Source organism: Peromyscus maniculatus, chromosome 10, assembly GCF_049852395.1.
Source record: "Peromyscus maniculatus bairdii isolate BWxNUB_F1_BW_parent chromosome 10, HU_Pman_BW_mat_3.1, whole genome shotgun sequence".
NCBI lineage: Eukaryota > Metazoa > Chordata > Mammalia > Rodentia > Cricetidae > Peromyscus > Peromyscus maniculatus.
Window position 1 is genome coordinate 70,456,055 of NC_134861.1, and position 17,366 is coordinate 70,473,420.

The following is a 17,366-nucleotide window of genomic DNA, read 5'->3' on the forward strand; positions in this document are numbered from 1 at the left end:
TCAGTACAGGCAGCGGGCATGGGGAGTCTCTTTCTCCCACATTGGTCTCTGTTTCTCACTGTGGGGGCAGACGTGCCACAGTCATTCATGGCTAGAGTGTCTGGGTTGCAGAAGAGTCATAGCATGCAATTTCGTAAACACCCCCAGCTTTCCTAGCCAGGGAACGGCTGTTATCGGAGACGGAAGTTTGAAATCTCCAGCAAACACATGTGGATGTTCACTGTTCGCATCATTATCACCCTCTCAGAGGCCCTGTTTGCACTGCCCACTTTGTGTGCCGGTAAATCAACGTCCCTGGCAGCCTGTGCACCGTATCTGGACACACAGAAGGAAATTTTCTGGAGTCTGGCTGGGGCAGAATGTTCTCAGAGCTTGCTCTCTCAGTGGGCTTCTCTTGAGCTTAGTGGGGCTGGGAAGATCCATGGCTGGTGAACCTCACTGGAGAACTACAGGATGGGAATGTGATATATAAAAAAAAAAAAAAAAACACCCGGCCAGCAAGCTGGCGCTGGGACTCGCTTTGAAGCTGGCCAAGTGGATTATCAGTGGGAGGTTGATATTTGTGTGTACAAACACACAGGCCCTTACTGCTAATTGTGGTAAATCAGGCGACCAGCCTGGCTCTGGGGCCCCCTGGGGCTGTCACCACAGCAGTTTGGAAACCCTACGTCCCCCAGCACCTGCCAAGATCCTCAGAGGCCATTAAGCCAGCCGGCATCTTTCGAAAAGGCCTTTGGTTCACAGCCCTGCAATTAGGTTTTCTAATTGTGGTGTGCAGAGGAGAGGGTCAGGGGCAGGCTGTACTAGGAAAGAGTGGGCACCCAAAGGCTGACCATTCCCAGATCCTTAGGAATTGCTGGTCTGCTAGTCTACCAAAATTGGTGAGCTCCAGGTTCAGCCAGAGACCTTTCCTCAAAAAAAAAGTGTAAAGCAATTGAGAAAGATGTTCGATGTCAGCCTCTGGCTTCCACACGCACCTGTACACACAGGCACACGCATGAACAGAGATATGCGCGCATATACGTACACATTCACTCACTCCTGGATCTATTCCTGGCTGTGTGTTTTTGGATCATTTGCCAAAGTTTTGGGCCTCACAGCAAGAAACTGTGAGGGTACAGATGGAAGTCCCCCTCTGTCGAGAGCTTCTAGGAAGGAGTTTTTCTGTTCCCCAGAACTTGGTCGGCACAGGATGCTGTGTTCTTACCTTGACAACGAGTGATGCTCTTCATCCCTTGCGCTCTTCATCCCTTCCCAGGGATGGAATTAAAATTGTACCTCACCCATGCCGGGCCTCTCTTCCTTTCTCTTTAGCTGTTCCTTCGTTCATGTGCCTGTCCTGGTCTTTCCAAGCTTCTAGTAGCCTGGCTGTGTGTCCACGTTCCACAAGAACACAGACTGGGAACCCAGGTCCTAGCATGCTTCTGGGTTATAGGGGCCACCTCTAAGCTGTGTTGGTTAGTCTACATTGAAACCCATTTTATCGTCAAATTATTTGTTCCAGCCCAGGGAACTTTTTTGAATGTTGGGAGATTCAAATTCCCCATGAACCATGACATGAGGCTGGTGACAGCCGGGGTGAGGCAGAGACTTGCCTGCTTAGATGCTGAGAAAGCCCCTAACATTTATTTCTTCTTTCTCTTTTTTGGAGACAGTGTCCACAGACCCTGGCATGGCTTTGAGGCCCTGCCAGGCTCTTTGATACTCTCTTCTTAGCTGTGTTATCATATAATCTGTTAACCTTACGCTGGGACATGTCTCTACTGAACGGTACCGTTAAGGCTTCCCATTGCAGGAGAACCCGGCTTAATGGTGGCTTTCCTTTAAAGGTTTGGCTCATGCCGTATGTTGTTTTTCTTTTTGCAGTTCTCAGGAGCCATGGGGACCTCCCACCAGGCCTTCCTGGCCCTCAGCTGTCTCCTCACGGGTACGTAGCCTCCCATACATCCCTGTCCTCTTAACTCAGCATCCCGGGAAACTTGATGCTTACTTCTTGTGTTCTGTGGGTCTCTTCATCTGCCCATAGACCTAAAGGGGGTGAGGAGAAACCAACGCTTCTCTAGGGTGACCAGGAACTTGCGTGCCCTTTGCTGAATGACGGGCACTAACTCCGTTTTGAAACAAGTGCTTCCTGTCAGTGGTCTGAGGGTTGTGAATAATTTTGGCATTGAAATGTTTTCTATACTGGCCTACCACTCTCTTGCTCTCCCTGGGATGGGCTTGTAGCAAAGAATGAGCGGATCAATTTGAGCATGTTCAAATAGAGTAACAATTCAGGCAATCTTTCACCAGGCTTGGTGGCTCAGGCCTGTTGTCCCAGCTACTTGGGAGGCTGGAGCAGGAAGATAATAAATTCAGGGCCAGCCAGGGCTACATAGTGAGATCTTTTCTTAAAAAAAAAAAAAAAAAAAAAAGCTAGGGAGATGCCCAGTGGTAGAGTGGTGCCTGGTACGTGTTAGATTTCATCCACATGTTTACGTGTTGGGATATTACTCTAAAGTTAGGCACCAAGGGAAACCAGAGACCATTGATTAATAATTAAGTCATAGTGTGTCTCCTTTCACTCTATAGACAAAGGAAGCTAAGCTGGAACGTGAAGCTTGGAGATGCATTTCAAGCCCCTCCCCCCGGGTTTTATTTCTTAGATGTGAATTTAAACCCAGGCCTTCCTGCTTTGGCTTTTGGAAATCATTAAGGAGCGATGTCGTGCCGTCAGACGGCAGTGAGGAAAGACGTGTGATTCTTGAGGGAGTCCAGATCTTCTCTCTCTGTGCTCTGTTTCCTCTATCTCCTCTTCTCACATCTTCTGCCCACTTTTTTTTTTTTTTTAAACCAAGGAACACTTCTGCAGGGCATATGCACGATAACGAACCCATATGTGCCTGAGCCCAGACCGCGCTGGGATATTTTATGGTCACACATAAAAGTGTGAAATATGGAATTGGAATCAGACATCCTTTATCCATTTGAGTGTTTGGAGGGGTGAGTCTGGGGGGTTGGGGGGGGCTGTTGAGGCCGTTGGAACACTTGCTACTCTCGGCAGATGCAGGGGCTGTCATAATGGGGGGCCTTTCATGGGCATCCAGAGCGACGGAGGAGTTTCACTCGGAAATGGTCGCTGTTCATGTAAGCCGCCTCTGTGGCCTCTCTCAGAGCTCTGGCGAAGCCATCCTTTCTGGCTCACCCCATTCAATGCCTGCTTCTTCTTTACAGGGCCGAGCCTCATCCTCTGCCAGCTCTTATTGCCCTCTATCCTTCCGAACGAGAATGAGAAGGTTGTGCAGCTGAATTCTTCGTTTTCTCTGAGATGCTTTGGGGAGAGTGAAGTGAGCTGGCGGCACCCCATGTCTGAAGAAGAGGACCCCAGCGTGGAAATCAGAAACGAGGAGAACAACAGTGGCCTCTTTGTGACCGTGCTGGAAGTGGTCAATGCCTCCGCGGCCCACACCGGATGGTACACTTGCTATTACAACCACACTCAGACCGACGAGAGTGAGATCGAAGGCAGGCACATTTACATCTATGTGCCAGGTGAGTTGGACCATGCTGCTTCCTGTCCTGTCTCGGAGTCGCTGTGTGAGGCTTCATAAAACATGTAAAATTCATAAATGTTTATTGCAGAGCAATTGGAAGATGGAAAACAGTTTTTTCTTCCCTCCCTCCCTCCCTCCCTCCCTCCCTCCCTCCCTCCTCCTCTTCTCTCCCCCTTCCTCTCCCTCTTTCTCTCTCGTTGTCCATAAGGCAGAGGTGGACACTAGCGTCTTGCTCTCTCACTGTACCTTATTCTCTCTTCGACCGAGGCTGGAGTTAGGTTGGCAGCCGGGGAACCCCAGCTATCCTCCTGTCTCCGCCTTCCACAGAGCTGAGGGTGTAGATTTTTACATGAGCGTTGGGGACTTGAACTCAGGTCCTCATACTTGGACAGCAAATGCTCTCACTGAGCCATCTCCTTAGCTCCATGTCTGTCTGTCTGTCTGTCTGTCTTTGGCTTTTGAGACCCTTGATGTATAGTTCTGGCCGTCTTAGAACTTGCTATGTAGTCCAGGCTAGCCTCCAACTCATAGCAACCCTTGGCTTCAGCCTGCTGAGTGCTAGGATTAAAGGCATGGGCTACCATGTTTAGCTTGCCTTTTTTATTTTTATTTTTATTTTTTAAAGATAGGGTCTCCTATGTAGTCCAGACTGGTCCTGAATTTATCATCCTCTCGCCTCACTTCCTGAGTCTCAGAATTATGGGCATGAGTTACCATACTTAGCTTTTTTATCGTTGCTTTTGAGATGAGTTTTTGCTGTGTTGCCCAGGATATCCTCAAACTGCCAGACTCAAGTGATCCTCCTGCCTCAACCTCTCAGGTAGCTGAGAGTACCCACATTATGACCAGCCAGATACAGAAAATTAAATAAAGATCATTTGCACTTTCAAATCAAGAAAAATTCCTGGGAAGCTTGGAGAGATGGCTCAGGTGTTGGCAGCACTCACTACTCCTGTGGTGGACCCGGGTTTAGTTCCTGGCATTCATACGGCCGCATCAATCTGTTACGCCCCTTCCAGGAGGTTAGCGCCCTCTGCTGGCCTCCACCAGCACTGCACATATGTGATGCACCTGCATACACCTAGCCAAAACACCTACAAACACACACACACACACACACACACACACACACACACACACACACACACACACAAATGCTTTTAAAAGAGAGAGATTTGTGGTTGGGGATACAACTCAGTGCCAGAGTGTTTTCCTAGCACGTGGAAGGCTGTAGATCTCACCCAGAGAGAAGAATTTATTGTCAACTTGTCAGAGTTCTATTCATTTTGGAAATAGTCTTTACTATGGCATGTCTTTTACTGGTACGGTGCCAAAAAATCTAATGTAGTCATTCTATGTGGGTCGGTCATTGTGAAAAAAGCGCTTACAAATGTGTCAGGCACCATGGCTGGCGCAGGAGGCCGACTCAACAGACAGGAGTTCAGTCGGGTAGTTTCCAAACAGCCACTCAGTTTCAGATTTAATACAAACATGTATTTACTTTAGATGAACTGGGAGGAATTCTTTTTGCCTTTGTCACTAACATTTAGGGGAATTTCCATGCTGCTGATATGATCTCGTGTCCGCTTCTCAAAGCAGGCACCGAGACAGAAGATATGCAAGGGTTTTTAGGAGGGTCAAGGCCTAGGAGAGGGGTGGGGGAGTCCTGCATGGTCCTGCGTGACTCTATCAGGTGGCTAGGTGCTACAGTGCTGGCGAGTGGGCCTCCTTGCCATGGGCCTCAGTTCCCCTCAGTCGTTGGTAGGAAGCATTGTTGGGGAATGTGACCTTAGGGTATGAGGACCACCAGGCTAGGCTGTAGAGAGCGAAGCTGCTGTGGTTGGAGGGATGTGCTTTCTCCAGAATCCAGGCTTAGCTGACAGCTTGAGATGCATTTGGTCTACCAGCCACCTTACCTTTGCTATGAGCCTTTGCCAACCTGTAACTGTCAGTACGTCTATGTGGTGTTGTCTCCGTGGACATCTGTACAGAGAAGGACCCTGGCGTTACCTTTACGACATATATGTAGTATTTGCTCATAGGGAAGATTAGTATTGGGAAGGAAAGCCCAGCTGAAGCATTAAGGACATTAGTCTGTCTACCTGAACTTGAAATTAAGGTGTGGCTTTTGTTTGAACTTTGTTGACAGGATTCAAGCGTTTGGAACTCTGAACACAAATTGAAACAGTGGCAATCTCAGTACATTGTTGGGGAATGGGAAGAGCTTTGGAATTATAGGCCTGTTGCCGGACCCACCCCGCTTTTACTGCATCTTCATGGGTGCTGGGGATCTGAACTCAGGTCCTAGGGTTTGCTTGGCAAGCATTTTTCCTGCTAAGTCATCTTTCCAGCCCTGAAATGTTTTTTCTAACAGCAAAAACAATTTGTTGTGAAAAGAGAAGATATATATTTAGAATATTACTTTAATGCCGTTGTTATTTAATGATGTTATTTAATGATGTTGATGAAACTAATAATAATGTTAATAAATAATAAAGAACACATAGGTTCCTTCAGTTTTTATTTTTGTTTTTGTTTTATTTTGTTTTGTTTTGTTTTTAGTCCTGGAGGGTTTTCTCCATCTCGTGAACATAATGGACTGTGGGCTTGTTAAAAGTGGATTCTGAGGTTTCAGTCTGCCTAAACTAGTCCGGATTTTCCCCCCCAGTTCCCACCTCCAGTACAAACACCACCCAAGTGGCCCAGTGTAACCGTTGTCCTGTGGGACCTTCTCCTGGGCGGTTATAAAGCTGGGCTATTTCTGCAGCTGGTGCTGCAGACACTTAGTACTTTTCACCACAGCAGCTTAACTCTTTGCAAAGAAGGGTTTCAGGTTCTGGAATTATCCATGCTGGGATGAAGCCAGTCTTTGGATCTCTAAGGGCATACTCTGCCCCCGCTCCCTGAATTCCACCCACACACCACAGCCTGGGCTTTTTTTTTTTTTTTTTAAACTTATTGAGAGATTATTTTTGACAGATGTCTGTGCTACTTGTCAATGATACCAGCTATAGAGGGTTCTTTTTTCTTTTCTTTTCTTTTTTTTTTTTTTTTTGAGACAGGGTTTTTCTGTATAGCTTTGGAGCCTGTCCTGGAACTCCCTCTGTAGACCAGTCTGACCTCACAGAGATCTGCCTGGCTTTGCCTCCTGAGTGCTGGGATTAAAGGCATGTGCCACCACCACCCAGCTTGGCAGTAGGGAGTTCTTTTTTTTGTTGTTGTTGTTGTTGTTTTTCTTCGAGACAGGGTTTCTCTGTGTAGCTTTGCACCTTTCCTGGAACCCGCTTTGGAGACCAGGCTGGCCTCGAACTCACAGAGATCCACCTGCCTCTGCCTCCTGAGTGCTGGGATTAAAGGCGTGCGCCACCACCGCCCGACTGGCAGTAGGGGTTTCTGAGAGTAGTTCATAAGAGAAGAGTTACGGCTGGAAGTAGACACCTATAATCTATCACTAAAAGAGTTGATCCAGGAGGACCGATCGTGAGTGCATGGTCAGTAAGGGCACCCTGCATCATTTACCATGTTCCAGTCCAGACTGGGAAACACAGCAAGACCTTACATCAAACAAAACCAGCCACAACAAGAATACACAATACTAGATACACATATAAATAAATGGAAGAAACAAGGATTATAATTGGTGTCTTAATCTTCAGAATTTTGATTTGGCTTCCTGGATGGTATTTCTAATTATCATTGTTGTTATTTAGTTGTTGCTGCCTGATTTTAAAGTTACTTTCTGCTTGTCACAATAACTGATGTTGGCGGTATGACTCTTGGATATATGTGCAGAGGTAGCATTCACACCTAGAAATAATAATAATAATAATAATAATAATAATAATAATAATAATTTCAAACCTAGCAAGAATAATGCCAGGCTGGGGGTGTAATTCAGTGCAGAGCACTTGTGTAGCATGTGTGAGCCTCTGAGTTGTTTCTTTAGCACACCAACACAATAAAAAATAATAATAACAATAACAACAACGATGATGATAATATCATTTGGGATACCTTTTCTGTATATGTGTGTAAAAATGAAATGAAACCCTAATAGATTCTTCTTTCTCTCCTTAAAATCACAGACCCAGACATGGCCTTTGTGCCTCTAGGGATGACAGATTCTTTAGTCATCGTGGAAGAAGACGATTCCGCCATCATACCTTGTCGCACCACAGACCCGGAGACTCAAGTGACCTTGCACAGTAATGGGAGGCTGGTGCTGGCCTCTTACGACAGCAGGCAGGGCTTCAACGGGACCTTCAGTGTGGGGCCATACATCTGTGAGGCCACCGTCAAAGGAAGGACGTTCAAGACCGGCGAATTTAACGTTTATGCTTTGAAAGGTACTTCCACCTCTTTCAAGGAGAGCCACGGGCGAACAATTAAAGGCTTTTTAATTTGATTGTAGGCACTGGCAGTGGAGACCTGGTTCTGGTCTAGGAATTCAAGATTCTTTTTTCATTATACAATGTGCTTGACCTCTGTGGCTGTAATAACACAGGCTTAAAAACCACCACAGGCTGAACTTGCTTATACGTGTAAGATTGCATGCTCCATGAAAAATCCCACAAGGAATCCTTTCTAGCATAAGCCTCTTACTATTGATTCACATTCTTGACTACACAGCCTTAAGAAACAAACATACACCCCAGGGGGTTGGAGACCTAGATTCATTGCCGTAACTTAAGAACGAAGTGATTTCAGTTTTGAAGGAAGGCTGTAGTTAAAGAGGCTGAACTTCCTCCCTTTGATGTGAGGGGTTAGTCAGACTGGCAAAGTCTATATCACACGCTGGCGGCTGGAGTGGAAGATTTTTAGGGAGGACTTTACGTGGACATGGGGCAGAAGCAAGAACATGTCACTTGCCTCTTGTTACAAAATTATTTTGTGCTGGGCTTTGGGGAGGCGCTAAGAATAACTGAGGAGTGGAGAAGAGACGTGGCAGCTGGGAGCCCAGAGCCTTAAGGTGGCCTGAAAGAATACAACCATAGCTAACCCAAATGCCCAGGCACATGATGTTCTGGTTCAAAGAGATTCATTCTTCTTATTGTTAATATTTTGTATTTCTCTGTTATAACTACGTCCCAAGTTGGATAGCACCAAACGGCAAGGCTTCTTGGACTTTCCAGCTTTTGTCTTGATCACATTAGTTTGCACACGATTCTTCATCATTTTACATGAACCTGACTCAGCTCCACGTTTACTCAGATCCTAACTGCACTGTATTTCCTTTGTCCTCTCGTTACAGCCACGTCAGACCTGAATCTGGAGATGGAAGCGCGTCAAACTGTGTATAAATCAGGGGAAACGATCGTGGTGACCTGTGCTGTCTTTAACAATGAGGTGGTTGACCTTCAGTGGACCTACCCTGGAGAAGTGGTAGGTGCCCCCCGGGTATGGAGCGCACAGAGCCAGCACCACAGGACTTGAAATGCTCACATGCCAGTGGTGTTTCTCACCCAGGGGCACACCCCAGGCTTCAGCTTTCCATCCAGACAATGGGCACACGACTCCAAGGCCTTTGCTTTTTCTCAGTCGGGGAGAGTTTGAGATGATGTAAAGGGGCCAGAGTGTTCACAATGCACGAAGACTCCCCTGGAGACATCGGAAACAAGCAGGAGAGTTCTGTGGCTATCACACGACACTGAAAACGTTAGACAAGCAGGAAGTGCCTGGCTTGTAAATATTTGCCCATGGTAGAGGTCGTCATGCATCTTCGTTCTCTTGACTCACATGCCTTGGGGTTTTGAGTCATCTGATCGTGTCACTAGGCATTTAGGTCCTTATGGTCTGTAGTCATCAAGTTGTGTGGCAGCACACCAAAACGTATTCCTTCTGTCTAACTGGAACTCTCTATAAAGTCTCATTCATTCTGATGGCTGAAGTGAGACTATCAGAGAGGTGCACGAAGAGTATGGAAATCTAATGCAGAAACGGTGTTTAATAATGTGGATGGGGGCCGGGTGATGGTGGCGCACGCTTTTAATCCCAGCATTCGGGAGGCAGAGCCAGGAGGATCTCTGTGAGTTCGAGGCCAGCCTGGTCTACAGAGTGAGATCCAGGACAGGCACCAAAGTTACACAGAGAAACCCTGTCTTGAAAAACCAAAAAAAAAAAAAAAAAAAAAAAAAAAAAAAAAAGTGGATGGAAGCCTCATAGGGAACAAAGTATACACATACAATTATATACAGGGAACAAACCCATGTGTCAGTTACACATACCACAGAAGTATTTTCTTTTCTCCCTACTCTTGAGTTGTACGTTTCTGTCCCCTGGACTTACTGTCATTGGACAACTTTGCCCTCTGCTGGCCATTTCAAATCTCCCAAGCTTTGGCTGGCTCTCCCTGCCTCCCGACTGTCCTTTTACATTTTTATTCATTATTGGAGCATGTATGAGGTGGCGGCCTTGTTACTGCATGGGTGTGGAGGTCAGAGGACTCTGGTTTTTTGGAGTCAGTTCTCTCATTCCATCTTCAAATGGGTTCCAGGGCTTGAAGTCAGGTTTTCAGGCTTGCAGGATAAGGGCCCTCGCCCACTGAGCCGTCCTGTCCAGCCAAGTTGGATGTTCTTAAGTTAGGCGTTATCAACTACGTGCATTGAGGAACACTCACCGTCTAGTATGTTCATACACTCCTGGCACGATAAATGATTTGACACTTTTTTCTTCATTCTAGATCACTTTAAATCCTTAAAACAAAAATTCTTTTCACTTACAAAAAAAAAAAATTCTTTTCACTTACAAGAGGCAGACAATTTTTTTTTTTTGGTTTTTTCAAGACAGGGTTTTTCTGTGTAGCTTTGGAGCATTTCTTGGAACTCACTCTGTATCCCAGGCTAGCCTTAAATTCACACACAGAGATCTGCCTACCTCTGCCCCCTAAGTGCTGGGATTAAAGGCGTGCGCCACCACTGTCCGGCCTGAGGCAGGTAATTCTTAAGCAGAAACACAAGATATTTGTCCCACAAATACATAAAATGCTTAAACACATTTTTTTTTTCTACAAAAGTATTGAAAGTTTCTTTTTGAAACTTTGTAAAATTGTGGTGGGAGACACAGGGAAACCCGCTTCTCAGAGCAGCACCATTTTCAGATTCCAGACAGATAGATCCTTTCGAAATTTTCATGCATAGATAAATATTTATAATTAATAAGTATCATTCTTTCAACACAGTCTGTTTTATCCGTCCTCCCCCCGAGTGGGTCGTATGGACAGTTTACACAGATCACTGACTATCTTATTTATGTATTTTTTTATTAAAAAATGTGCTGCAGTATCGGTGACTGAACCCAGAGTCTCGTATGTGCTGAGCACACAATTCAGCACTGAGCCACTGCCCCAGCCCAGTGTTTTAATGTCTGTCTGTCTTTTGGTTTTCTGGGGGGCTTACTCTATAGTCCAGGCTGACCTAGAACGTGCTATGTAGCTCAAGCTCGCCTCAGCCCCAGGGGAACAGTCCTGCTTCAGCCTGCACGTGCTGGGTGAGAGCTGTCAGCACCATACCTACCTTTAATATCATTTTAAAGCATGGCTTTTTTTTTTTAAAAGGATCTAGATTTGGGGTTACATTCACTTTTTATTACCATATACGACCTATATATAATAATGGATACTTCATGACAGCATTTTCATCCACACCTTTGATTATGGCCATCCACCCTTAACTCTCCTCTCTTGCCCATTCCCATCCTAGCTGACACCCTTCTTCTTTCAAGCTAGTCCCTGTCCCTCTCTCACGCCTTTTGGCCACGTGTCTGTGCCCCACTTAGCTTAATTAGAGTTGTTTCTAGAAGGGTGGGCAGAGGGCCGCTGGCAGAAATGGGACACTTACCCATGGCTACATCATTGAAGAAAACGTCTCTCCTGGCAACCACTGCCGGCTTCCAGATCCCCAGTGGGGAGTGGGGCCTTGTTGGCTCCTCCCCTTCCGCATTCTTGTTTTTATGTCTATTCTTCAGGTTTTATATTTTAGAGCAGCTTTAGGCTCTCAGCAAAACTGCAAAGTACAGCATAATCCCTGCTCCCACCCATACTTGCCCTCCCGATTGCCAAGTCTCCTGCGGAGTGTGCATCGATTAGAACTGATGAGTCCTTACTAGGGCCCAATCTGGAAGGAACTTTTCAAACATTAGTGTTTTTTTTTTTTTGTTTTTGTTTTTGTTTTTTTGCTACTGCAGAGAAACAAGGGCATCACCATGCTGGAGGAGATCAAACTCCCATCCATCAAACTGGTGTACACGTTGACGGTCCCCAAGGCCACGGTCAAAGACAGTGGAGATTATGAATGTGCTGCCCGCCAGGCCACTAAGGAGGTCAAAGAAATGAAGAAAGTCACCATCTCTGTCCACGGTACTATTTCCTTAAATGTCAGTCCTTCATGGTACTTGGGATCCACATGCAGTGATTATCATGTAACGGGAACTCTTGCTCACACAGAGAAAGGTTTTGTTGAGATCAAACCCACCTTCGGCCAGCTGGAATCTGTCAACCTGCATCAGGTCAGAGAGTTCGTGGTGGAGGTGCAGGCCTACCCTACTCCCAGGATATCCTGGCTGAAGGACAACCTGACTCTGATTGAGAATCTCACCGAGATCACCACGGACGTGCAGAAGAGTCAGGAAACAAGGTAAAGCGAACCCTTCAAAGATGGCTTCCATCACTCGCGTCTTCTGAGAAAGAGGTTGATCGACGCCTGAGCACCCAGACCAAACGTCAGCCCACCAGGTGTAGCACCCGGGCTGAGACGTGTTTACAGTCCCATTTTAATCACACTTTAGCGATAACGCTTCAGCCTGGCAAAAAAATACGTTGATAAGTTAAGGCAAAATGGAAAGAAAGGACTAAAAAGTCCCACGAAAGACTGCATACTGGATCTAGCTAAAAGTGAAGGGAAGATGGGGGGATCGGATGTGCTTGGACTCAATAGAATCCTTGATGGTCATCAGATTCCAACAGACATGTATATGAACGAACGGGTTCTACTTGTGAGGTAATTTACGTGTAGACCTACCTGTAGCAAAATGCCACCATCTGGAGTGCATCTGCGCCAGGGCAGGGCGTCACTGACAATGAGTGGAGTCTGATTGAGTTCCAGTCAGTGAGTCATGTGGATTCCGACCCTGGTGACGTGGCAGGTTCTCTCATCTCTTACCGGTACCACTTTCCCTTGCTCCTGGTGCTGTCCATCAACCCTGGGTCTCTCGTGTCCCTTGTGTGCTAGGCAAGGTCTCTCCCACTGGGCATCTCGATTTCTCTTGCCGTTTCCAGTTATGAGTGGAATCCAGGAGTCAGAGGGCACAATTTCTGTTTGTTTGAGACAGGGTCTGTAGCCTAAGCTGAACTTACACTCTCAACAATCCTCCTGCCTCACAGCCTTTAGGATTATAGGTGTGAACCACTGTATCATTTGAAGTAGTTATCGTTATGCTTCTTCTTATTATTATTATTAGTTTTCCGGGGACAGGGTCTTGCTATGTAGCATGCCTGGCCTCACACTCACAGTGACCCTCATGCCCCAGCTTGCAAGCGCTGGGAGATACGGGGTCATCCTGGCACAGTTGACATTTCACTTGTGTCCGAGCCAGAATTCCAGGCTGTGAGAAATAGCATTGGCAAGGCAGGCTCGTCGGGGGAGCGGCACAGGAAAGCTGCTTGCTAATGTGATTTGAGAGCGTTAAGTCTCTTCATCCCTGGGTGGGCCAGGTAGCACAAGGTGAGCGGAGTACCTGGCTTCACGGAGGTTAAAAAAAACCAATGAACCCACTGACTTTCTAAACAAGTGTAGGCTATGACTGGCCTGCATCCTCTGGCCATCCGCAGCTGGGTGTGCGGAGGTGGCCTCTAAGGAAAGCCAGGCCTGAAGCCAAGGGAGTGGTGGCCAGGGAGGGAAGGCTAGCATAGCCTGCTTTTCTACAGGTCCTGCACTTGCAGGGTAGTTTGGAGCCCATGACATGCTTTCCCACACACTTAATATTATCTAATGAATTCTCAGAATGAGTGCTCTGTGTGCACAGTTATTATATTTTATATGTAAGGAAATGGAGGCGTAGAAAGTCCAATAATTTCTACAATTTTGTTTCATCCCTGCTGTTTTTATGTATTGAGATGTTTTATAATGACAGCTAAATGTGAAAATGCTATATTTACACACACACACACACACACAGGAGGCACACATACGTGCATGCAAATGCAGACAAACACACCTCTAAGTTAGAGAACAACTTTGGGGACCCCAATGTTGTCCTGTACCTTGTTGAAGCGGGGTCTCTCTTGTTTCTGCCATTGTGCTGAATATCCTAAGCTGGCTGTCTGGAGAGCTTTGGGGCCATTCTCCTGTCTCCTCCCATCTCACAGTGGGAGTGCTGGGTTGTAGATGGGTACCTCTGCACCTGACTTTTTATGTGGCTTCTGGGGATCGAACTCAAGCCAGCAGGCTTGAGCAGCAAGCAGTTTTATCAACTGAGCCATCTTCAGTGTCTTCATTTAAAGAGGCTGCGCTTATTTTCATTTAGAAATGAGGTCTTGCCAGAATCGGTAGCTCCTGGAGACGGCTTATCTCAAAATACTTGGCTTTTTATTGTGTCTCTGAGTGAGACTTTCAGTGTGTGGAAGCTAGGGCAAGAATTCTAGAAAAGACATTGACCTTATAACAAGAAAAAGAGACACCCCCCCCCAGAAATAAAATTTCAATCAAAGACTGTAAATGCTCGAACAATTGGTGTTTATTTGGCTACTGCTTGTTAGAATAAAATTCTCTTCTCTTAAGGTATCAAAGCAAATTAAAGCTGATCCGGGCTAAGGAAGAGGACAGCGGCCACTATACCATTATAGTTCAAAATGATGATGACGTGAAGAGTTACACGTTTGAGCTGTCAACGCTAGGTATGTAGAAGTCATGGAAAGGTCATGCGTTCTCAGTGAATGGCTGACCATCAGAGACAGCTTGGCTCTGCTCTTCATAGCCTTGGAGGAAAAGCAAGAGCTTAGGTAGCCGCAGGGACCGGACGGACATGCACATGTCAGGGCCACACTGTCACGCCTGCAAATTTGGGTTCAGTTTGAGCATTTCTAATCCCAAAGTCCAAAATGCTCTGAAACCTGAGACATTGTTTTTATCAAGGAAGAAGACAAGATAGGGTCTAAGTATGTAGCCCAGGCTAGCCTTGAAATAGTAATACTCCCTCCTCAGCCTACAGAGTGCTAAGACTACAGACAGGTGCCTCCACATATGACTTAAAATCTGAAACTTTTTGAGTGTTCACATGTTGTCACAAGTGGAAAATCTTGACCTGACATCTTGTGACAGGTCAGAAAATATTCAGGCATATAAAAATATTGCATAAAATTACTACCTGGCTGTGTGCATAAGGTGTGTATGAAGGTATAAATGAATTACATACATAGGCCGAGTCTTTCCCTAAGACATCTCATTAGGACCCATCTTCTGAAAAGGTCTGAAATCTAAAACACTTTTGGAGAAAAAACTGTTCTGAGGAAAAATTTTAGATTACAGTATGTACTTTTTAGTTTAAATTTTTATTCAGTTTAGTTTTTTTATATTTATTTTTTAAATATTTATTTAGTTTAAATTATTATTTACTTTAAAGTATGTAAAAGTCAATTAAAGATGTATATTTTCCGGCTTATTATTATTACTTGATGATGGAATCCCATCTTTTAACACAGATCAAGGGGCCGGAAAGATAGCTCACAGACTAAGAGCTCCTGCTGCTCTTACAGAAGACCGAGGGTCGGGTCCCAGCACCCACATGGTGGCTCACAACCATCCCTAACTCCAGTTCCAGGGGGTCCAGTATCCTCTTGTGGCCTCCATAGGCACCAAACACGCATGTGCTGCACATACATGCATTCTGGCAAAACACTTGCCTGTCTCTAATTTATTTGACTACAAATCGGCAAAAGGGTCTTTAAAATCTACTGATGCCCCTGGGATGCATTTGGGTGAAGGATGCTTTTTTTCAGATCCCAAGTGCAGAGCTAATTGGAGTGTCCTCCTCGCCTTCCACGCTGAAGGACCATAGGCCCTTTTCCCTCCCTTGGTCCAGATCTAAACCATCCAGGCACAAAAGCCCCCAGACACTGACACTGAAGTCACTATTAACTGAGTGGGTCTGTTGAAGCTGGAGTCTTTCTTTCTTTCTTTCTTTCTTTCTTTCTTTCTTTCTTTCTTTCTTTCTTTCTTTCTTTCTTTCTTTCTTTCTTTCTTTCTTTCTTTTTTCCTTCCTTTCTCTCTCTCTCTCTCTCTCTCTCTCTCTCTCTCTCTCTCTCTCTCTCTTTCTTTCTTTTAAAAGATTTATTATTTATTATGTATACAACATGTATGACTGCAGGCCAGAAGAGGGTGCCAGATCTCATTACAGATGGTTGTGAGCCACCATGTGGTTGCTGGGAACTGAACTCAGGACCTCTGGAAGAGCAGTCAGTGCTCTTAACCTCTGAGCCATCTCTCCAGCCTCTGGAGTGTTTCTTTCTGTCTCACACAACGGGAGGACCATTTCTGAACTCGTGGGAACGTTCCTTGGAGGGATGTCCCGCCATGGCTAGGGACAAGAATGGCTCAGCTCTGACTTCTCCCTTCCTCTGCAGTTCCCGCATCCATCCTGGAGCTCGTGGATGACCACCATGGCTCTGGCGGGGGACAGACTGTGAGATGCACAGCCGAAGGCACACCTCTTCCGGACATCGAGTGGATGATCTGCAAGGATATCAAGAAGTATGGAAACCAGATGTTCCCTATTCTTGTGCGGTCAGAATGTTTCCTTCGTGACATCAAGGACCTCAAGTGCATTGCATTTCATGTCTTTGGTTGACCCCTTTTGTATTCGTGATTCTTCTCAGCCCGAGGCTCATATTACTCACAAACTATACCATGGGGTTCTGAAAGTGGATTCCATCTCCTGGTGTGTGTGTGTGTGTGTGTGTGTGTGTGTGTGTGTGTGTGTGTGTGTGTGTATGCACAAGCACGCATGCATGTGTGTGTGTTTTCACAGGGCCTTTATTTTTCCCTTTTATTACCATTGTTTTTCTATTTCTCTTTTAAAACTGTCTCTAATGTGAAGTCAAGAAGAATTTTAAGAACCACTGTCGTTCAAGGATTTTTTAACCGCACCAGCTTATATTTTTAGCTCAGTTCTATTTATGAGACAAGGTCTCACTATGCAGCCCAGTTTGACCTCAAACATAAAATCCTCTTGCTTTGCCCTCCCCAAGTTTTGAGGTTACAGGTGTGCACCACCACCCCTGGCCAGCTCACATCTCTGATTTGGTCACCTTTGTTTTGGTGGCCAGACTGGCATAGGAGCAGAAGTAAAAACAGTGTCCACATGACCGCTCACAGCCACTGGTTCTTTGGAGGCCGGAAGTGGGCATTGGATCCCCTGAAGCTGGAGTAGCAGGTGGTTGTGAGCTTCCCAGTGGGGGTGTGCTGGGAACCAAACCTGGGTCCTCTACAAGAGCAGCACCCGCTCTTCCGTGCTGGGGCGTCTCTCCAGTCCCTCCTCCCCCTTAATAAATGGGCTCCTGAAATGTGTGTTCACACTTATCCCCATGGCAACCAGCTGTGTTCAGTCTTTGCTGAAGGCTGAGCTTTCTGCTCTTCCCCTCCCCCAGGGCTGTGGGGCGACTCAGGTGCTGGAACCTCTAGGTCTAATAACTTAATCCAGAAGACTACTATAGCCGTAGGTACCCCTCAGAAGCTCTCCCTGGGGCTGGTGGTGAGGAGAGAGGGTGTTTTCGAAGGACTGAGAAATTGGGATTATTAAACAAGTTTGATATTATCTTCAGTTTGCTCATAGGTTCAAGATTTT

At 46.0% G+C, this 17,366-nt stretch overlaps 1 protein-coding gene across 5 annotated transcripts in view; it reads left to right on the forward strand.

The window, feature by feature from the left end:
• Window positions 1-17,366, forward strand: part of Pdgfra (platelet derived growth factor receptor alpha) — a 46,721-nt gene that overhangs the window by 8,435 nt on the left and 20,920 nt on the right. For all 5 annotated transcript variants that reach the window (XM_042257525.2, XM_006979720.4, XM_015998368.3 and 2 more), the window contains exons 2-9: window positions 1,867-1,927; window positions 3,214-3,531; window positions 7,619-7,879; window positions 8,785-8,915; window positions 11,715-11,886; window positions 11,974-12,163; window positions 14,306-14,421; window positions 16,147-16,273. In XM_042257525.2, coding sequence (XP_042113459.1) covers window positions 1,879-1,927; window positions 3,214-3,531; window positions 7,619-7,879; window positions 8,785-8,915; window positions 11,715-11,886; window positions 11,974-12,163; window positions 14,306-14,421; window positions 16,147-16,273 — 1,364 coding nt within the window. In that variant the 5' untranslated portion in view covers window positions 1,867-1,878. The remainder of the gene's footprint in view (window positions 1-1,866; window positions 1,928-3,213; window positions 3,532-7,618; window positions 7,880-8,784; window positions 8,916-11,714; window positions 11,887-11,973; window positions 12,164-14,305; window positions 14,422-16,146; window positions 16,274-17,366) is intronic.